The sequence below is a fragment of the Phoxinus phoxinus genome, assembly GCF_949152265.1.
Source record: "Phoxinus phoxinus genome assembly, chromosome: 9".
Classification (NCBI taxonomy): Eukaryota; Metazoa; Chordata; class Actinopteri; order Cypriniformes; family Leuciscidae; genus Phoxinus; species Phoxinus phoxinus.
This window is the reverse complement of record NC_136884.1, coordinates 548,799-572,773: the sequence shown is the minus strand read 5'-3', so window position 1 is coordinate 572,773 and position 23,975 is coordinate 548,799. Positions and strand designations below refer to the sequence as shown.

The following is a 23,975-nucleotide window of genomic DNA, read 5'->3' as shown; positions in this document are numbered from 1 at the left end:
GTTATTCTAGATCAACTGGACTGTCTGTTGCTTAAAGTCAGTATGAAAGGGAAGTTGCGCTGGATTTTACTCTCTTATTGTGCCGTATATCGAGTGAAACGCTTCTAGAACAAGAACAAATGTGGGCGGGGCTTGCTTTTGTCCGTGGGGAATTGATTGGATGATTGTGGTTTGCTATTGGCTGATCTCATCAGAGTGACAGGTCATCAGAGAACCAGCTACGGGGAGAGTCACAACACAAAGACAAAGACACTTAAAGGCTTTAGTGAGGAAAAGAACTACAATCCCATTAAGCATTGCAAACAGCATGATCGAATTAATAATGGAGAAATATATAACTACTCATTTAGCGTATAGGTATATCGACTCCATTTCATGGGAGTGGGCGGGGCTAAAGAGCTATTTTGGCTTAGTTGCTTTTTTTTCGACTGATTGGTTAAATTTTCTGCACAGCATCATGGGTAATGTAGTTTTCACGGGGAATTACACTCTTAAACATGATTATTTAAAAAAATAAGCTGAAATAAAGCAATTTGATGGCATCAGCAGAATAAAAAAAACATTGATTATCAACCTCGTATCTCACAGTAAGGCTGTCTTTAATGGTTTATTAAAGTTAATGTAAAATTTATTAAAGTTATGGTTAAAAATCGATTTCCCTGTGGAGAAAATGAATGGAGGATTTACTCTATAAGACCGTCTATAAAGAGATGTTGATGCAAGAAGGAGGGGAAGTTATTTTGATTCAAGATTATGAGGATATACGATGTGCATTTATTTATATAGCCTAATAGCTTAAAATATTGTAATATGTCATAAAAAAAATATAGGCACTGTCCATTTTGATTTCATGGGGACTTTAATAATATTACAGGCTCTAATAGTTTATTTGATTTTACTTGTAACATCACAACAATTTAGATTAAAATCGAAATGTTTTGTATGTGGAACTTCCTCATGAACCATCGGTCAGCTGATGCTGCGTCACATGACATGTGCGGTCACATGACCGGCTGTATCTCACACACACACACACACACACACACACAGAGAGAGAGAGAGAGAGAGAGAGATATTTCCAGCAGCAGAACTGAACCGATCCGACCCAGAAAAGCAGTGACATTTGATCCGGAGTGAGAGAAGATCTGGATCCGGATCCGGTGAGCGATGAAACCATAATCGATCGCGTGCATCATCAGTTTCATTCAGTTTTTAAACTCTATTCTGATTCATCTGATCAACGCAGTTCTATAGAATATCAATGCATGTGGAGATTTAAACTATTCTTCATTTATATGCTATAATGTATGCGATGCACATCTAGATTCGTGTTGTGCATTCTAGCAGGAAGTGTCTTCCAGGAAGTAAAGACGTGCTCATTTATCGTGATGAATTATTATTAAAAATGAGATTGATATCGCTGTTTGTTCCAGTATGTAGATATGTATATTTATAAAGTGTGGAAGATTGTTTTTAAAGGTTAGGGTTCGCAGCTTAAGGATGTTTGCTTATTACCTGTGTGTGTGTGTGTGTGTGTGTGTGTGTGTGTGTGTGTGTGTGTGTGTGTGAAAGTCACGTGTGTATCATGAGTCATGTGACACTGACAGGTGTTTCTCTCATGATGTTTACAACAGACATTCAAATAAAGCTTTAATAGTGCAAAATATAATCGTCATAATACAATATGGCGTAAAATATGATATAAAATATAATATAATAGTCTAATTCCACATTATTGTTGTAATCATTCAGTGTTTGTGTCAAAAATTCCAATTATAATGTTCATTGTTACATTTGTTTACATTTTATATAGTGTTGTTGTATTTGACATTAAACTGACTTGATCTAAATAATGTCACATGTAAAGTTGAAGGCGTTTCATAATTGAATTCAATACAATCTGCATAAATAAATGTGACTTGACAAAATTACATTCTTTCTTCCTGTCAGGTAATTCAATTAAATTAAATTCACATTTATTTGTACAGCGCTTTTCACAATACACATAATTTCAAAGCAGCTTTACAGAAAGTGCATGAGTCTATATTACAGTTTACAAGTTATGTATTTCAGAAATGTACATATCCAAATCACAGTTAGCTAAAAATGTAATTTACACAATGTAATAATTGAATGCAGAAACAATGAGCTCACTGGAGTAATGAATACAAGGAAGACTTTCTGAACTCAAGACATGTTGATTTGAAAGGCCATGTCCTCAGATTGAGTGTTAATGTGTTTCAGAAATGCAGCGGTGCGCACTGACTCTGGTTCTGGCGTTCTCCTCGGCCGCCCTGGCTCTGGATAACGGTCTGATGAGGACCCCTCCCATGGGCTGGTTGGCATGGGAACGCTTCCGCTGTGACATCGACTGTCAGAACGACCCGCAGAACTGCATCAGGTGATCCAGAACCAGCCTTTAGATTGCATATATCACTGATCCAGAACCTTTAGATCTCATATATCACTGATCCAGAACCTTTAGATCGCATATATCACTGATCCAGAACCAGCCTTTAGATTGCATATATCACTGATCCAGAACCTTTAGATCTCATATATCACTGATCCAGAACCTTTAGATCGCATATATCACTGATCCAGAACCTTTAGATCGCATATATCACTGATCCAGAACCTTTAGATCACATATATCACTGATCCAGAACCTTTAGATCTCATATATCACTGATCCAGAACCAGCCTTTAGATCGCATATATCACTGATCCAGAACCTTTAGATCGCATATATCACTGATCCAGAACCTTTAGATCGCATATATCACTGATCCAGAACCTTTAGATCTCATATATCACTGATCCAGAACCTTTAGATCGCATATATCACTGATCCAGAACCTTTAGATCGCATATATCACTGATCCAGAACCTTTAGATCTCATATATCACTGATCCAGAACCTTTAGATCTCATATATCACTGATCCAGAACCTTTAGATCTCATATATCACTGATCCAGAACCTTTAGATCTCATATATCACTGATCCAGAACCTTTAGATCTCATATATCACTGATCCAGAACCAGCCTTTAGATCTCATATATCACTGATCCAGAACCAGCCTTTAGATCTCATATATCACTGATCCAGAACCAGCCTTTAGATCTCATATATCACTGATCCAGAACCTTTAGATCTCATATATCACTGATCCAGAACCTTTAGATCTCATATATCACTGATCCAGAACCTTTAGATCACATATATCACTGATCCAGAACCTTTAGATCGCATATATCACTGATCCAGAACCTTTAGATCGCATATATCACTGATCCAGAACCTTTAGATCACATATATCACTGATCCAGAACCTTTAGATCTCATATATCACTGATCCAGAACCTTCAGATCACATATATCACTGATCCAGAACCTTTAGATCGCATATATCACTGATCCAGAACCTTTAGATCGCATATATCACTGATCCAGAACCTTTAGATCACATATATCACTGATCCAGAACCTTTAGATCTCATATATCACTGATCCAGAACCTTTAGATCGCATATATCACTGATCCAGAACCTTTAGATCGCATATATCACTGATCCAGAACCTTTAGATCACATATATCACTGATCCAGAACCTTTAGATCACATATATCACTGATCCAGAACCTTTAGATCGCATATATCACTGATCCAGAACCTTTAGATCACATATATCACTGATCCAGAACCTTTAGATCTCATATATCACTGATCCAGAACCTTTAGATCGCATATATCACTGATCCAGAACCTTTAGATCTCATATATCACTGATCCAGAACCTTTAGATCACATATTTCAGTTCAAGTTTGTTTTTTAATAATTTCGCTATGTGCTTTTGTGAGTTCTATTAGTTTTTCATCCATTTAGGTTAAATTTATTTTAATTGTAGCTTTAATTAAAAATTCTTTCAGTTTTTTGCCAAGGCACCATTTCTAATTTCCGTTTACTTTGTTTTCTTATCTAATATATATCCATTTTTTTATTTCAGCTTTATTTCAGTTAATTAAAATATTTGTAAACTTTTTATTAATATTTTGAATTCGCTTTTATATTAATATTTCCATTTCCATTTTTTTTATTTTTTTTATTATTTTTTATTATAACATTTTTAGGGCTGTTAAACGATTATTCGCATCCAAAATAAAAGTTTTCTGTTTACATAATAAATGTGTGTGTACTGTGTATAATTATTTTATATATTTAAATACACACACGTTCATGTATATATTCAAGAAAAATGTATATAAAAATGTATTATATATAAAATATTTAAATATTTAAAATACTACAGTATGTACATGCAAATATTTCTTAAATATGTGTATTTAAATATATAAATACACACACATTTATTATGTAAACACAAACTTTTATTTTGGATGCGATTAATCGTTTAACAGGCCTAAACATTTTTTACATCACTATTTGGTTATTTAGGCTATTTCAGTTTTACTTCAGTTATAGATTATTTGTTAATAACTAGTTAATAATTGTATTGCATTAACTTTAATTTATTTCAGTTCGTTACCAAGGAAGGCGACGTTTCTAATGTTCTTCTAGTCTAAGTTTTTCATCTAATAATGTGTGTGTGTGTGTGTGTCTGTGCGTGCGCGTGTGTGTGTGCGTGTGTGTGTGTGTGTGTGTGCGTGTGTGTGTGTGTGTTGTCCCCCGGCAGCGAGACGTTGTTCACAGACATGGCGGACAGGCTGGCGGAGGACGGCTGGAGAGAGCTGGGTTACGTCTACATCAACATCGACGACTGCTGGTCCTCCAAAGAGAGAGACAATCAGGGCCGACTGCAGGCCGACCCCAAACGGTGCTGACCTCTGACCTTCTGACCTCTGACCTTCTGATAGTAGAGGCGGGCTGCACAATTAATCACACTATCACTAATCACATGTTTCTACGGTGGCCCTGAACGGACAAATGAGTTTCGTCACTATGTTGTTCCTCATGATAAGAAGCACTAAAGTCAGCGAATAAAACACCGACACAATGATGAACGAGTAACAATAATATTTACAACAACATCGTTTTACTGAATAATTAAGTAAACATAATTTCTGAATTTATCTTTGTAAAGAAACCTCATTGTTTAACTGGCTACTCTCTGCTGTCTCAGACCACGACATCACTTCCTGTCGGCCACCGTAACTTCTGTTGGGTGTGATTCGCAACCTCACCACTAGATGCCGCTAAACTTACACACTGCACCTTTAACGTGGGAGTTGTGATTACTCGTGCAGCTCTATAGATGCTCTGCTCCTTCATCTCACGTTATTGTGAATCGATCTGCAGGTTTCCACGAGGCATTCCTCGCTTGTCGCGGTACATCCACGACCGCGGGTTAAAGCTGGGCATTTATGGAGACATCGGCACACACACGTGTGGCGGATATCCCGGAACAACTCTGGATAAAGTGCAGACGGACGCTCAGACGTTTGCGGACTGGGGAATCGACATGCTCAAGCTGGACGGGTGTTACTCAAACTCCACCTATCAGGAGCTAGGTGAGGGAACAACACGATGTTCCTCATTATAATAATTAATGCGCAGAATAAAGGGGCGGGGCCTGGGTGAGTTAGTTAGTAGTGTGTTAAACTGGCGGTTATGGTAAGGGGCGGGACATTTCCCAAACACACTCGACCAATCACAACACACTGCTCCAGCCGACCAATCAGAGCACAGTGTGCTTTTCAGAAGGCGGGGCTTCATAGAGACAGGAAGTAAACAGAGCGTTACTGACAGACTGGGAAGAGAGGAGCCGCAACAATGGAGAATAATCAACATTCCAGCAGGAGAACATGTTCTAGTCGAGCCTGAGAACTACAGCAAGACTCTGTGAAAGAGAATAATAGGCAGGAATGGGAGAAATTAAGCTTTTCAAAACTTTTATTCAATTAAAACCAATTGTTTAGTGAAATGATTCACTCTCAAAATCCCACATGTTGGTGAACAAAACAGTAATGCAGTGAATCAGACCAATAGGAGACCATTAATTATACACATGTGCCATTAAATGTGTGCAGATTTATAAAACTGATCCAAGAACAGGTAAAAGCTCATAGCTCATAGCCTCGTTTGCTGAAATCACGTCAAGTCAAATCTCCGTTATTCATAAAGAGTTTTTCACAGTGCAGATGTTATTATTATACCGTCTATGTTTGATACACGCTCGGATTCAAAATCTGCTGTTCTCAGAGTCTCTGGTTGATTATATGCAAACACAGGCTATCCAATGATGTCGAAGGCCCTGAACGCTACGGGCCGTCCCATTGGCTACTCCTGCAGCTGGCCCGCCTACCAGGGCGGACTCCCTCCTAAAGTGAGTGTGTACTGCAGTATCTGTGGTCTGAGGCATGATGGGTGTTTTAGAGGATTAATAGGGGAGTATCGTGTCACAATATGTCGAAACACAAGAATGCATCAATATATATCGTGGATAGTTCAGCCTAAATAGTGTTTTAGTGTCAGAACTGCATTACACTAATATATATAATGTTGAATATAATGTATAATGCATATTTGTGGGTCCTGATAATGCCAGATGTCTGATGTTACCAGTAAAAGTGGCCGACATTATTTAAATATATCTAGTCAGTGACATCACGAGCATATTCGTCTAAAATAATTCAGTATTTTCAGCTTCAGGATCATGAATATTGTTATTCTGGTGTCTCTATTGATCTAGTGATGTGTGTGTTCCTCAGGTGAACTACACACAGCTGGGTCAGATCTGTAACCTGTGGCGTAACTACGCGGACATCCAGGACTCGTGGGATAGTGTACTGGGAATCGTGGACTGGTTCTTTGAGAATCAGGACGTTCTGCAACCCGCGGCCGGCCCGGGACAGTGGAACGACCCCGACATGGTGAGCTCATCGTCTCCGGCACAACACACACCCTCTCGTACTCGCATCTGACGGAGCGGATTTACACACACTCGTGTAAACACACAAATCTGCCAAACCCAGTCTGGAGCCGCACGGGTATATCTGTGGCAATATCCAACTATACATCGTATGGGTCAAAATTATCCATTTCTCTTTTATGCCAAAAATCATGAGGATATTAAGATCATGTTCCATGAAGATATTTAGTAAATCTCCTACCGTAAATATATAAAACATGTATTTTTGTGAGTGAATGCAGCACAATCGTGAACATAAATGCACAACTTTAAAGGAGATTTTCTCAATGTTTACATTTTTTTCCAGATTTTCAATAGTTGTGTCTCGACCAAATATTGTCCTATCCTAACACACCACACATCAGTGGAGAGATTATTTATTCAGCTTTTGTTGATGTATAGCTCTCAATTTCAAAAAATGACTGGTTTTGTGGTCCAGGGTCACATATGGTCAAAAGATCGGATCTGTGCATCAAGACTTGCAGTGTAAATGCAGCCACGATTTATGCTAATGATTTATGCTAATGATTTATGCTCATTTGCATCATCCTCAGTTGCTGATTGGAGACTTCGGCCTCAGCCTGGACCAATCGCGCGCTCAGATGGCGCTGTGGGCGATCATGGCCGCGCCTCTCTTCATGTCCAACGACCTGCGTACGATTAGCAGCGGCGCTCGCGCAATCCTGCAGAATAAAGTGGCCATCGGCATCAATCAGGACCAGCGGGGCGTCCAGGGCAGACGCCTGATCAAGGTCAATGATCCACGGGATTGGGGCGCACTCTTGCACTGTAGCAGGGTTAGCTAGGACTGTTAAAAGCGGTAAATGAAACATACATTTTAGTTGAAAACATTAAACTAAATTAAATAAATAAAAACTAAACCTAAAAAAACTTAATGACAAAAGCAAATTGCTAAAATGAAACTAAAATGAATACTAAAAATATAAAAATAATAGCTAATTCAAAAGATTAATAAAAATGCACGGGTATTAAGACTAAAACTAAGACTATTAAAAAAACATTAAATTAAGTATTAAATATTAGTTGAAAATAAAAAAAGCAAGATTTAAAAACAAAACAAAAAAACTAACACTAAAAATATAAAAATGAAAGCTAATTCAAAATATTGATAAATGTACTCACTTTTACACCACTGTATTTTTTTTTTTTTAAATATTGTAGCATTTATTATTTAAACAGATTTGTATTACTTTATTAATAATGGTTATAATTTATAATTTATTTATTTTATTTATTTATTTAATAATATTTTAATCCAAGACACTACAGGTAAAAAGAAGGGTCAGATTTAACAAGTAGATGTCGAGCGATTACATTTCTTTACCTAATTAATTACATGACATGCGGATTAATTAATCGCACATGAAAATCGCCTGAGAAATTACCCTCAAAAGTTCATTTAAAGTCATTATTGTGTTAAATGAGAATGGCATCAAATAGGAAAATAGCTTTAGAGAGATGTATTTTATGAGATTCAACATAGAATTTATTACTCATTGATTACCGACATTCTTCTAAATATCTTTGTTCCACTAAAGAAAGAAAGTCATACAGGTTTAAAACCACATGAGTAAATGTAGAAAAAAACTCTGAATTTTCACTTCTAGGCAAACTATACACAAAATATGATTTTTTCATTCAAAACGCTGATTCATCAGGAATGAAGTAAATGGCTCTCTTTATGAATGAGTCATTGAGTCGTTGGTTCACCCGATTGATTCGTTCAAAACGCTGATTCATTCAGAAACGAATCTAGAGCTTGTTGAACTTATTGAGCAAAAAAAGTCTTAAATATAACAGAAAATTAACTTCTTTTTTTAATTGAACTGTTATATAAAATCAGTATCACATTTGCACTCGTGTGAGATTGCATAACTATATCATATGATATAAACATGAGAGCATGTTTGACCTGATATGTTGAATAGAGTGCATGATGGGCAGAGTCTGACGCGATGCTTGTGTTTCTCAGGAGAAGAGTGGGATTGAGGTGTACCTCCGGCCTCTCTCTAACGGAGCCAGCGCTCTGGTGTTCTTCAGCAGGAGGACAGACATGCCGTATCGATACATGACGTCTCTGAAGACGCTGGGATACACAGCTGGAGTCTATGAGGTGAGCCTTTCAACACTGACGAGCTGACAAACACACTCTATATAGACTTTATACTGGGAGTCAATGGATATATATTTTTGGAAGTCCATAAAAGTGCATCTGTCCATCATAAAAGTCCTTCTGAAGTGAAGCGATGCGTTCATGTAAGAAAAATATCCATATTTAAAACTTTATCAACTAATACAAAAGGGTAAAGGGTTTACTAAAATCTTACTTTACTTTCTATACTGGTCAATGACATGGAAATCTCTCACTCACTCACTCACTCACTCACTCACTCACTCACTCACTCACTCACTCACTCACTCACTCACTCACTCTCTCTCACTCACTCACTCTCTCACACACACACACACACTCACTCTCTCTCTCTCTCTCTCTCTCTCTCTCTCTCTCTCTCTCTCTCTCTCTCTCTCTCTCTCTCTCTCTCTCAGGCGTTCGATGTGTTTCCGGAGAAGCGTCTGCCTGAACTGAAGGACACCACAGAGTTCGTCGTGTCAGTCAACCCGTCCGGTGTGGTCATGTGGTACATCTATCCAGCAGCTGATTGGTGGAAAGGGGCGGAGCCTGGTCGATTCAGCGAGAAGCTGATAGGTCCGAAGTTCCATCGATATGCTAATGAGGCCTACGCCCCTCTAGTGCTTTGATTGTTTTTGGAAATGAAGATAACTACGCACTCAGGGACTTTTCGCCAATCAAACGTGCCTCACTTGTTTTTTTTTTAAATGTAATTTTTTTAAGTGAATGTCTGTTGAATGAGTTTCCATGAATGTTTTTGCATTGATTTTAATAAGAAGCCTAACGCTAGCATCTCATTTGTGCAAATTCATATTTCAAGTCGCTTTCGGCGATCGTGACGCATTCGGTGATGTGTGTGTGATACTGTATTTGAACTCAAATAAACACAAATGATGGTCAGACTCACAGACGGATTTGTACGCTAGTGGTTGATTGATGCTTAACCCTGATTGGTTAGAGTCATGATGATGATTGGCTGCAGCTTGGATTCCTGTTCATTAAACCAAAAATATGAACCCACTGAACATGTGCTTCCAGTTCCTCAACCCTGGACCACAGTTTCTCAGTTAACCCTTGTGTTGTGTTGGATTTCTGTGTACACCCCTTATGCTTCGGGTCAAATTGACCCTAATTGGATTCAATACAATTCCTCAAAAATGACACAATGAAAACAACAAAGATTCAGGTACAAATTGTAAACTTTGTCAAACATTACAACAACAACATATATATGAACATATGATTCATGAAAATGTTTTTTAACCATTTTTTAAAACTGTTTTGTTTTGACAAAATTGTATTATTATTGATTAACATTATACTGTTTTTTTTTTTTTACATTTTATGCTTAGAACCTCATAACTGATCAATTAAATTTAGCTGTATAATGAAAATAATGTTTACTTTTCCTAAGTTGGCTCAACTTTAGTTTTGTAGACTCATTTCATAAAGTCAAGAAGTTACTTCTGACATGATGAGCACAGCAAGTGTGTGTTTTCTGCATATGAATGTCTTGCACTTCACACACGTTGCTCACACGCACTCGGATGGGCACACACACACACACACCTCACATCACAAGTGCCCTGCCATACATAACATACATGTTTTTATTCTGTGTCTGTACAGTTTCTTTTGAATAGCTGTCTATGAGGGTCAAATTGACACTATTAGTAATAATACGAACGTATAGTAATTTTGTTTGTATATGTCAAAACACATCAGCATGTTGAAACTTTGCATGCATGTTCATGATGATAAATGAGAAAAAGTCACAAAATATCAAGAAAAAAAACATAGGTTAACCAGTATTTCCAACAACTAGAAAATCGAAACGGGTCAAATTGACCCGCAACATAACACAAAATGTGAAATCCAATTTGCAGTGATTTCAGAGTAATCATTAAATTGGCCAAACTGGCACAAAACCTCACTTCATATAAGAGTATTTATAATGTCCTCAAGCATCAGTAGCCGCGTTTCCATAACCCTTGAAATTGTGAATTGAAAAACACAGCATGGAAACATAAATTGCGCAAAAATTCATGAGGTGGTTTTTCAGGCAATTCGAAAAAGAAATGTTTCTCAAAACTGCAATGAAAACAGTCACCTGACGTAGAGGACGCGGCGTGTTTGGACAGAAGAGGAGACAGTTCTTTAATAAACTCATAAAAGGCAGAAATATTACGAGAATACTGGATTATAAACAACAAAGAAATGCCACAATCAAGACCTCAAAGCTGAGAAACTCCTCATATGAGTATCAAGGGCTTTCCTTGCTATTAATGTTGGACAACGTCCGCTTCCGTGAATAATAAGGCCCAGTGCGGTGGCTGAGATATTGGAATGATTTCTGGAATGATTATCGCAAGAGGAAAAAGTGACGTTTAGTCGCATAACTTCGGTTAATGAAGCATAACTTTTTTGTCGACATATGAAAAATATCGCAAAAGTTTTGCGCAAATCACTGCTGGTTATATTGAGCGGAGAGAGTCGGCCATGATGGGCGAGTGGTTACACACACACTCTCTGTGTGTGAGGTGGCGATAGAGACGTGGGTTCTAGTCTCACACACACTTTAACTGGTTTATTGCAGAAGCACAGCAGTGAAGTATGAGTTCCAGCGGGAGAAAGTCAAGAGATCTGTGGCTCACAGGTATGAGCGCTGCCTCATGGTTCAGAGGTTCCTGGTTCTAATCCCAGTCAGATCTCCAAGAAATCAGCAGATGAGGGACTGGTGGAGGAGTGAGGATAGGATGGAGGAGCTGTAGTCTGGATCCTGGTGGAGAGGAAGAAGGGATGGAGGAGAGAGAAGGGGTCTTAGTGGTGGAGCAATTTTTTTAATCCAGGAAATGCAGCTGAATATTATTCCCCATTAAAATGATTAAGTAAACGTTTTGTAAAATATAACCGCTGCTGGTTACGGTCCCAGAACTCCCCAGGGGGAGGAGTCAGGTCATTCCCTCCCCCCTTCGTGTCCGAGCTTGTCTGTCCTGATCCGATCTCTCCCGCCGCTGGTCTGGGATCATGATCAGTGTTCCTCACCGCATCCACGCTTCAGTGTCCAGGCCGGTCTTGAACCGGGATCCTCCTGCCAGGAGAGGATGAGCTCAACCCACTGAGCCACTGGCACTTCCACACCAGTGCTGCTTTTACTGGGAGCATGTCTTTATTATTGGACAAAACCAGTGAAACTAAAGCATTGTAACACAAAGAGTGGGATTCGAACCCGGACTCTCCACATGACGGAGCGACACACAGTCCACTGAGCCACTGGAGCCGACACTCTTACTGTGATTTTTTTTGGCGGCATGTCTTTATTATTTGGACAAAACCAAAGAAACTGAAGCATTTTTTCCATCAGGGATTCGAAGCGAGGATTTCCGATTCCCTGAGCCACTGGAGCTCCAACTCTTCAGCTTCTCTGTTCGTTTTAATTGATCAATCAAACCAATAAAACTAAAGCATTTTCCACCACAAAACTCAGATTTGAACCAGGATCTTCAACACAGAGCAACTCTCAAACCACGAGCCACCGGAGCTTACACTCCTTTACTCGAAAACTAAACCTCTTTTTAATTTGGACAAAACCAGTGAATCTAAAAATCACTTTTACCAGAAAGAATGGGATTTGAACCCAGATTCTCCACTGGAGCTTCTCCTCAAGCTTTTCTTGTTAGGAGTTTTGTCTCAATTGATCAATCAAACTAAAGTATTCTTCACCTTGAAAGTGAGATTCGACCCGGATTCTCCGTGTTAAAGAGCGACGCTTAAAGCAGGAGAGATCGCTCTGCCACCGAGACACTGGAGCTTCATTACATCTCTCTTTCTGGACTTTTGTCTTGTTTATGTGGACACAACTGGCGAAACTAAAGCATTTAACCACAAAGAGTGAGATTCGACCCGGATTCTCCTCAGACCACTGGAGCTTACACACATCAACACTTTTATTTGGGGATAGTTTTGTGTCAGTTGATCATTCAGAGCCGATGACAGAAAGGTTTTGTCATCTCAGAAGTGAGGTTTGATCCAGGATTCTCCATGTTCAGGAGTGACGCGCAGACACACGAGCTTCTTTAATCTTGTCTTTATTTGGTGAGTGTTTTGTCTCGACTCATCATTCAGAACCAATGAAACCGAGACACAGTAAACCCCCGGTGTGGAAGTCTCACTGAAGCAGAGACAGAGTTCATGAGGAACTTCAGTGATGATGGAGTGATTATTGAAGACACCTGATGATCATGAGCAGAATCACTGAAGAAAAGAGAAACACAAGAACTACAGCTTTACATGAAGTCATCTGAGAATACAGTCAATCTCTCTTAGTACACACCAGACCGGCTTTATTTCTGTTATTCGTCTTCAGTTCTTTTAGAAAACTAACAGAGGTTTAGATGTCGATGTTTTATTGAACATGTTTGGTCGACATTAGTGTGATCAGTGTTTCTTTAGTTGTGCAGTTTTACTCTTTGCGGTTTACATCAGTTTGTGTAATAGTGTGTTTACTAAACTCATAATCTGCTGCAGAAGAGATTGACTGTATTCTCAGATGACTTCATGTAAAGCTGTAGTTCTTGTGTTTCTCTTTCCTTCAGTGATTCTGCTCATGATCATCAGGTGTCTTCAATAATCACTGAAGTTTCTCATGAACTCTATGGCCATGTCCACACGGACACAGGTATTTTTATAACCGGAGTTTTTCCTCCTGCGTTTTTGAAAAAATCTCTGTCTACATGAAAACGCAAAAACACACTATCAAGCGCCGTCAAGAGCATTCCACACCAGCAGGCGGCGATATAACCCTAACCGTAAAGCCACGTTGGCCAATCAGAAGCCGTCAGCGGCGCACAATCTGACGTCAAACACAGCGGATAACGGCGCACACTTTGACGTCGCAAGGCAAAAACTCCGGTTTTACTGTCTACACGACAACACTGCAACCGGCGCTTCTGAAGATCCTCACCCTGGCAGTGACCTGGCACTGCGTCTCCGTGTGGACGAACGGGCGAACCGCGTAAAAAAAGTCACGGTTATAAAAATACCCGTGTTCGTGTGGACAAGACCTATCTCTGCTTCAGTGAGACTTCGACACCGGGGGTTTGCTGTGTGTCTTCTACACAAGGACTGGTTTGAGATTTGATCCAGGATTGTCCACATTACTTTTGTCTTTTGTTTTTGTCTTTTACTTTTGACTTTTGTCCTAATCGTCCTGAACCAATGAAACTGAATCATCCTCCACCTCAAGAGTGAGATTTGATCCAGGATTCTGGGATTCTTTGTGGGAAGTAGTTCTGTGTCATTAACAATCATTAGTCGTCGATGACCAAAGAGTGTAGTGAGAATGATGGGCGAGCGGTTACACACACACTCTCTGTGTGCGAGGTGGTGATAGAGACACGGGTTCTAGTCTCACACACACTTTAACTGGTTTATTGCAGAAGCACAGCAGTGAAGTATGAGTTCCAGCGGGAGAAAGCCAAGAGATCTGTGGCTCACAGGTATGAGTGCTGCCTCATGGTTCAGAGGTTCCTGGTTCTAATCCCAGTCAGATCTCCAAGAAATCAGCAGATGAGGGACTGGTGGAGAAGTGAGGATAGGATGGAGGAGCTGTAGTCTGGGTCCTGGTGGAGAGGAAGAAGGGATGGAGGACTGAGAAGGGGTCTTAGTGGATGACCATCTTTTGTGTTTAAGGAGAAGTAGCTGAATATTATTCCCCATTAAAATGGTTAAGTAAACGTTTTGTAAAATATAACCGCTGCTGGTTACGGTCCCAGAAATCCCCAGGGGGAGGAGTCAGGTCATTCCCTCCCCCCTTCGTGTCCGAGCTTGTCTGTCCTGATCCGATCTCTCCCGCCGCTGGTCTGGGATCATGATCAGTGTTCCTCACCGCATCCACGCTTCAGTGTCCAGGCCGGTCTCGAACCGGGATCCTCCCGCCAGGAGAGGATGAGCTCAACCCACTGAGCCACTGGCACTTCCACACCAGCTCTGCTTTTACTGGGAGCATGTCTTTATTATTGGACAAAACCAGTGAAACTAAAGCATTGTAACACAAAGAGTGGGATTCGAACCCGGACTCTCCACATGACGGAGCGACACACAGTCCACTGAGCCACTGGAGCCGACACTCTTACTGGGCTTTTTTTTGGGGGGCATGTCTTTATTATTTGGACTGAGCCACCAGAGCTATTACTCTTCAGCATGTCTTTTTGGGACAAGATTTGTCTCTTTTTATCATTCATCAACTAAAACTAAAGAACATTCACCTCAGAAGTGAGATTCCCAAGTGACCGCTGAGCCAGAAGCTTCCTCAGCTAAACTTTGTGTTTTTGGAGTTTTGTCTGAGTTGATTAATAAAACTAATGAAACAAAAGCATTTTCAACCTTAAAGCAACACCAAGTAGCTTTTGCTCTCTGGGTCCCCCTACAGTTAGGAAACAGTATATTCTTCTACTACTGCCGTAAAATCAATGTCTTCATCCCAGGTACAGTGGCATATATGTCAGCATGTCATATGAATATAATTTCATGGGTTTTATTTTTTTCAAACACCAAAAGATCGCGTAGCTCAAGTTTGCAGTGTCATTATAGTAATATAATGGATATGCTAATTCAATTCAACGTTTGTGTGGTAGGTAATAGCCATATATCGTCAATATTATAATATCAAGCTACCATAGATGAATCTGCAAATTTGAAAAATCTATTTGCATTATAGCCTGAGACAAGACAGTTTCACCTGAAAAATAAATAAACAAACATGACTATCAGCCTGCAGACTATAATGACTATTATCCTAAAAGATGATTTTGTCCGTCTAATAATTATGTAGCTATTAGGCTACTAGTCCGGCCAAGTCAGCATCGGTCCCTCCTCCTCCTTTAGCTCACGCTAGCGAAAGCTGGACCAAATGCTTCGAATGCTTCGGCCGTGACAAACGCTAGTTGGGCTCTCACGTCCGTATTTTATGAAGTGGGGGAAGTGAGGTATGCCGTAAAGCAGTCGAATTTTGTAGTTGTTCTTGTGCTCGGGTTACTACCCGAACCCCGAAGCTCCGTCGTGCCAGTAAAAGCGATACAGACCCCGTCAGGCGATGGCAGACGTGTCATTCAACCTATTGTAAGTCGATGTACCATCACAAGAGTCTTGGAAATATATTATGAAGGTTGAAAAACTACTTGGTGTTGCTTTAAAATTAAAACGATATTCCACAATAGTGAGAACTGAACCTGGATTCTCCACATGAGGGCGACACTCACACCTCTGACACTTTTACTTACATATTAGACATCTCGTAAATTATATTTGGTTATTTAGATCAAATAAACTATCACTCTCTTTACACAAACATGTTAGTCATTAAATCTTAAGCTACAACATAAAACTGGCAAGATCAGTTAAAAGCCACATCATGTCCTAGTGATGAATAATTTGATATGAAGCCTCGTTTGCTGAGATCACGTGATTTGACCAGTTTATGATGTTTTCATGTTTTCCTATTTTTTTTATTGTGTTATGTAGCTGTTTATGCACGTATACGATCTGCATACCGAGTTATTTTATCTAGAAGAGAAAGGAAGATCAAAAACGCCTCGATCGAATGAACGCTCCCTTGCCGACCTACGTCACTACCTAGCAATTTGCATAATGCCGCCCAAATGCGTAAGAAAGAAGGCGTGGCTTCAATTGGTGTGTCGTCGCCGCCATTTTGTGGAGACGCTGCGTGTTTCTACCCTATGGTTTCTACGCGAAAGCAAAAGTTCTTTATTTGGCCTTCTAAAAGTGGACAGTCTGGACACAATTAGGAATCGGTGGTTAAGATATATTTACAACACTGTTCCAGAACAGTACAACACAAATGTCCGTGTGTGTGAAGCGTACTTTACGGAGGACAGTGTCCTGAACCTGGGAGAGCACAAGACTGATGTGCACAACGGCAATTCCAAAATGTCTTCTGAATCAGAGCCGATAAGTATTTTTTAATTATTTGTTAAAGTATTATTTGCTATTGACTGTTCAAATGCTGAGTTTTGTGCAGTGTAGACTAGAGTAAGCCATATATTTGGGTTTGGTTTACATCACCTCAGGGCGACCCGAGGTGACGTCAGTTGGAAGAGCGGGAGAATAAAAAAAGAATAAATAAATGAACAAAAATTTAAATTATGAATAAGGAAAAGGGTCTAAGACATCATCAGGAGCCTAAAGAGGGGAAATGTGCAAAGAAATAAAGGTATCCTGCCTAATATTGTGCATAATAAATCTAAATAAATCCAATATCACTTATGTGTAATGCTATGTTAGTTGCTACATAGGGCAAAAAAAAAATGTTTTCTATCCAACTAGCTTGTAACCAGACCAAAAATGTGTTGTAACTCTGTGTATTTTTTAAAAACACAAACACGTTATATTACTCACTTTTAATGTTTTTACTGTGTGCAGTTTTGGAGGATTTATGGTATTTTTGTATTTGCCTCAATTTATAATAATTTAAATGTATACCTTTACATCAAAGCCATAGTCATGTCTTGAATATTGGAGGAAGACTAAATTTTTTTAGCGGGTCATGTCTTTTTATATAAAGAAAGCTAATAATTAAATGTGTAAAACAAAAATTATTTTTAAATATCCACACATTCACTAGTCATAGGCTATGTCTAATATGTAAAAAACAAAATGTTTTTTTTTGCCTCGTCACATGAATCATGTAAATGATAACATTTTTAATTCAAAAATGTTAACGTTTACACCGACACTCATAAATACCACTGAAGACTTTATATAGAAGTCGACTTTGGTCCTACTTACCTGGTTCAGTCCTGGAAATGCGCATGCGCGACCTTCTACCATATTTGATCAAAACATTTTAAGCTAATCACATAGGCTGTAAATATCACGCTATCTGCTGTAATTTGGAAACGCTAGATTGTTGAAAGTTTAATTTTGGTATTATATATTTATTTATTTTTGCAATAAAAAACGATTTCTTCAGTCCTGTTAGTCGCCACACGTCAATAAATCTCCAACTCCCTGAAAACCAATAACAATAGGTGTGGGTTTGACACACAAAACCTTGACTAACAGACTCCAGAGAAATAGCCTAAGAGACATGATGATGATGGAAAGTTTATTTCTGTAGTAGATTTAAGCATTTTTCCATAAACAAGTATTGGTTTTGTGATATCAGATTAACTGGTGCCATCTTGTGGGTGTCTTCAGAATTGTGGACAAGACCACCATTAAAGCACTGCACAACGGTGTTCACCGGTAAAGTAACTTGCTTTGATTGATTAACTTTAACATAATAGCCATTAATGCACAAATAAGATATGCCACATAAAAGTTTGATAGGCCTATGTAATTTAAACTTGGCGCTAAAAATAGAGACAAACTCACTGTCACGAAATCCTTTAAGTTGTGTCCCAATAAAGATTAGAGATTGACTGATATGATTTTTTTTATAACCGATACCAATTATTTGCATGTTTATGTGCCTGATAACCGATATATTTTGACAATCAGAACTGAACTGGTTTAACACTTTTTAAACACTGTAATTTTTGCAATTTCACTCCCTCCTTGCATACAAAACACATTTCTACATCAATAAATAGTCTGAAAGTATTAAAATATAGTGCACTGTCTGTCACTAAAGTGTCTTTTTTAAAATAAAATCTTTGATAAGGTAAACAAACAGGTAATGAATATAGCATGTAGAAATAATTCTAACAAATTAAAAAAGCATAAAACATTCTAAACTGCCTGAATAGTGAATACAATTTCTTTTTTTTTAATGTAATGCATGTAAAGTTACGACTTTATTGGGACAAGACTTGACAGATTACGTAACTCCGTCTCTATTTTTAGCGCAAAATTTTAACTAAATAGAAGCATATGTAACATCTCATTTGTGCATTGATGGCTGTTATGTTAAATTGTTGACTAGTTTAATGCATACATGCCAACCCTCCCGATTTTTCCGGGAGACTCCCGAATTTCAAAGCCCCTCCCGAAAATCTCCCGGACCGACCTTTCTCCCGAATTTCTCCCGATTTCCACCTGGACAACAATATTGCTACACCATCCGTCACTGGGCGCCGTTTCAGACCGAACAATAATAAAGGTTACACACCTAGAAGTCAAGCGCGGCAATCAGAACGGAAAAAGAAGCAGTCTATGCGCTGTCAGAGCCGTCTATGGGTTTGCGAGCCTCCGCTGCGCGCGCCTCTGCTGACTGCGCGCGCGCCTCCCCACGAGGCATTTATACTTCGTGCTCGCCTGTGTACTATTCTTTGAAAAGACAGGGTGCGACTCGGTGTAATTGTCCTCTAAACCATCAGGAATCAGCGGTGAGAAGAAGTCAGGTACACTCGTGAATGTTTATTTTAGTACACTAGGCAGGGCCGCATTAAGAGCTCACTGGGCCCCGGGGCTATGAGCTATTGGAGGCCCCCTAAAATTTAATCAAATTAAACATTCTCTTTTTTAAAACTTGTTTTATTAGTTTCAATATTTTAACTTTATGCACATTGCATCAACCAAAAATTAAATTAAATGCAACAGTCTCAGACTTGAAGAAAATGGTTGAACATTTAACCAATTTCTGCACATTCCACCATATTTTAACGAAATAAACAAAGTCCTTCTTCTGTTAACTTATATTTCTGCATATTCCAGCATATAAAATGCACATATTTTTTTGTAAAAGCCTCTATTCGATTAGATGTAAATAAAATACAGCAATAAAATAATTAAAATGAAAGTCTCTCATGACTGTATACCAAATTATTAACATTTACGTCTTTTAACATTAAAGTGCAGATTAGTTTTGTTTTTATAAATCGTCAGACATGTTTTTACCATTTCATTAAGTTTTGCTTTGTAGAAAGCATTTCTTTAAAGTGAATTTCGTTTTGTATAAATTGTATCTTAATTTTAATAAATATTTAATCAACCAATTGCATGTATTTAATAAATAAAAAGCAAATATAGCAGACAATATAATAACCGTGCATTGAGGAGCTAGCGCGCCGCGTTCACTTGCATTGCATTGTTAAAAGCCTTTCTTTAAAGTGAATTTCGTTTTGTAAATTCAATTGTATCTTATTTTAATAAATGTTTCATCAACCATTTGCATGTATTTAACAAATACAAGGTAGGCTAAATATATAGCAGACAATATAATAACCGTGAGATGGAGGAGCCGCGCGCCGCTTTCACTTTCACTTTCATTGTTAAAGGATAATTCCGGTATTTAACACCTTGAGTCTATATTGTAGTTTGTTTTGGATGAACAAGAGTGGTGGACAACATTTTTTTGACAATGGTTCCTCTCTCGAGTTTTTGACTATAAAAGAATTGGCCATGGACCCATTTAACATGGGAGTCAATGTGCATGTCCGAAAATGTCATTAAAACAGCCAATGATGTTTGTTTACAAATCTGTTAAACTCACCGAGTGGTTAGTGGTGTTCGTTGATGATTATAAACAATATATCGTCGCAATATATGATTCCAATCCGTTTATTTTGCTATAGTGGAACTATTTTTTCAACAATGGGATTTTACAAAATGACGAATAAAACACGACAGAAACTGTTTTTCGCAACACTTTTTGTTTCTGGAACATCAACTAACACCACTAATCACTCGGTGAGTTTAACAGTTTTGTAAACGAACATTATTGGCTGTTTTAATGACATTTTCGGACATGCACATTGACTCCCATGTTAAATGGGTCCATGGCCAATTCTTTTATAGTCAAAAACTCGAGAGAGGAACCATTGTCAAAAAAATGTTGTCCACCACTCTTGTTCATCCAAAACATACTACAATATAGACTCAAGGTGTTAAATACCGGAATTATCCTTTAACTAGAGCGCGCACCTCATAAATGAATGAAACTCAGCGTAGGCCGATGTCTCATACATTAGCATTAAATATCTTTGCGGCATCCTTTCTAGAACAGACAAGGGCTTGAATGAACATAAGAAGGAATGTTGTAACAAGCGGTATTACAAATTCACAATGTCACATTAACATTAGCTTCTAGTGGGAAAAAAAAGAAAGAATACATTTTACATAAAATCCAGTGCTTTCAAAGCATTACATGTTTTCATTTCTTTCTTGTTTTTAGTTTGTTCCGAAAGATGTACAAATAATGTAAAGTCATTTATAAAATTTTGAAAATTTGGTTTACTTTGAGTCCACTTCTTTTTATGTATATGGTATTTTCCCAATATAACAGATAACTATAGCCTAATATGTTGTTCTTTACATTCCAAATTGTCATTTGGAATTGTTACATTCCAAATTGTTATTCTTCTTAGTATAAAAAAGCACATAAAAAACACAAATTTCCATCATACACTTTTAGAATAAATGCATTTGATATACCAAATTCAAACGTGACGTTTCAATTCACCCTGCCGCCCACGGGGGTTTGATGGACAGGCGATCTGACCAATCATAACGCCGAATCCGAAATTTAGTCCGGCAGCAAAACAGTCAGTAGAAAGTTAACGTCTTTGGACTTGAACTTGAAGAACGGTATTGTTTAAATTACTTAAATGACAATATTTGATAGTTGAGACTTTGTTTCATGTCAAAAGTAAGCTGCTCTCTCGTCTGTCAGCGCGTAGCCTACTAGTCTGTGCCCCGCGATGTATTTTTCACTGCGTGAGAACATGTGTGGCGTGACTCGTGAGAGCGAGAGCCTGGCTTATCACACACAGGAGGCTGGTCTTTGCGAATGGTCAATTACTTTAATAATAATGATTGATAGTGATGATTCCATGATAATGCATGCAATTTATGGTAAAGCATCACTAAATAACAGGGCTAATTTGTGGGGGGCGTGGTGAGGCTTTGGCAATCAGCGTTACCGATGGATAGTCAATCTGCTCCACGGCCAATCACGGGCCCCCTCCTTGCTCGGGCCCCGGGGCTTTAGCCCCGCCTAGCCCTGTTGTTAATGCGGCCATGTCACTAGGCTACACCAAAACCACACTACAAAAGAATCGTGCAAAGCAGTAAAACAGATTATTCCTTGTGACATTAGGAAAAAAAAAAAAAAATGGATATGAGAATGTAATCTACAACTAAATTAACGTTATTTACATAATTTCTATGTTTTTATTTAGTTTTGTCAACCTTTTTATAAAACATGGCCATTTTTTTATTTCAAGGGCTTATGTCTGCTATTGTAGGCTCATTTAGTTAATGTAAGCAACTAACATTGCTTCCCCCCCCCCCCCCCCATGGTTTAATGGCGGTCTTGCACGAAATTCTCAAAACACCCACAAGATGGCGCCATTTATCGGAAGAATCCTATATTATTAAATCTATACCAGATTATTGGAAAATACTTAAATATCAGGAAACCGATATATCGGTCGACCTCTACCGATAAACTAAACCGAAATTAATGCATATTGCATACAAAACACACACTTCTAATAGAGTCTGAAAAAATTCCAAAAAAATAAAGACGTGTTTGTCACACAAAACAACTCCATCTCCAGCTCATAGAAATACGTGTTCAAACGTTTATTTTTTTTCCAAACAAACACACATTAAAACTCTGATGGCGATTGTGGATTGCTCCGCTACTTGAAGTCACACAATACACAAGAATGGCACCAAAAGACAAACGAGTTTGACCTGGACACAAACGAAAGAAAACTGATCAAGTGAAGTGGCCCGTCCGCTCCGAATCCAGTTTCGTTCTAATCAAGATGAACCAGTTCATTATAACACAATACAGCAATTCTTTTGTCATTTCTTTTTGAAATAAACAGTATTTACAGCTCAGTGCCTAGTTGATATTATAAAACTCACATCTCAGATGAGGGGAAAAGCCTGTAAACTCGAGACATTTGTAAACTCACTCGTGTGTTTGACAGAACAGGCAAGTGTGGAGATAACGGCCCAGCCGACACAAAGAACGCTTCGTTCGGAATCTTCCCGGAAACATTATTTCTGAATGTTCTCTGAAAATTCTAAAAGCATTTTAAATAAAATAAAAAAAAGCTCAACATTCCATTTTATCGTTCTTCGGGAACGTTACATTTGAATGTTCTCTGAACATTCTGAAACATTGTTTCATTTAAAAAATGTTTTAGAATTAAACGTTCCATGAATGATGTTAATGTTTTGAGAACATTATTAAAGACCAGATAATTTTGAATGAACATTCTATTAAAGGAGGAGTTCAGTTCAGAATTAAAATCTCCTGATAACTTACTTTGTCATCCGAGATGTTCACGTCTTTCTCTCTTCAGTGGAGAAGGTGTTTGAGGAACACACTCCAGATGTTCTCCGTATAGTGACTTCAACGGTCCAGCGGGTCGAAGGTCCAGATTTGAGTTTCAGCTTCAAAGTCTCTCACGATCCAGCCGAGGAATAAGAGTGTCATCTAGACACACCAGCCGCCATTTTATAACTAAATACACATTTATATACTTTTAACCACTAATGCTGGTCTTGCACTCGCTGTGATGCGACACACATTACGTCATCAGGGTGAAAGGTCAAGCGTGACGTCGGCGGAAGAACCGACCCAGTGTTCACAAAGCAACGACTGAGTCAAACGCCGTTTACAACAAATAAGTTAAAACAACGATAACGGGCGATTTTGAAGTTGAGGAGAAAATAAGATGGAGTCTCTCGCTCTACTTTACATTTCTGACCCGGAACGCGCTTGACCTTTCACCCTGATGACGTAATGTGTGGCGCATCACAGCGAGTGCAAGACCAGCATTAGTGGTTAAAAGTATATAAATGTGTATTTAGTTATAAAATGGCGGCTGGTGTGTCTAGATGACACTCTTATTCCTCGGCTGGATCGTGAGAGACTTTGAAGCTGAAACTCACATCTGGACCTTCGACCCGCT

At 38.6% G+C, this 23,975-nt stretch overlaps 1 protein-coding gene across 1 annotated transcript; it reads left to right on the top strand.

Moving 5' to 3' along the window:
- The first annotated feature begins 944 nt into the window (after positions 1-944).
- Positions 945-9,990, top strand: naga (N-acetylgalactosaminidase, alpha). The gene is made up of 9 exons (XM_079622796.1): positions 945-1,160; positions 2,245-2,401; positions 4,698-4,838; positions 5,321-5,532; positions 6,253-6,347; positions 6,733-6,894; positions 7,487-7,684; positions 8,926-9,066; positions 9,501-9,990. The coding sequence occupies exons 2-9, from the start codon at positions 2,247-2,249 to the stop codon at positions 9,711-9,713; spliced, it is 1,317 nt and encodes a 438-aa protein (XP_079478922.1). The 5' UTR covers positions 945-1,160; positions 2,245-2,246; the 3' UTR covers positions 9,714-9,990.
- The last annotated feature ends 13,985 nt before the right edge of the window (positions 9,991-23,975 follow it).

Excerpts from the sequence above, each read along its gene's own strand:
- naga (XM_079622796.1), top strand. The coding sequence starts at position 2,247 with ATGCAGCGGTGCGCACTGACTCTGGTTCTGGCGTTCTCCTCGGCCGCC. Across the intron at positions 2,402-4,697 it reads GACCCGCAGAACTGCATCAG|CGAGACGTTGTTCACAGACA; the intron begins GTGATCCAGAAC and ends GTCCCCCGGCAG. Across the intron at positions 5,533-6,252 it reads CTCCACCTATCAGGAGCTAG|GCTATCCAATGATGTCGAAG; the intron begins GTGAGGGAACAA and ends ATGCAAACACAG.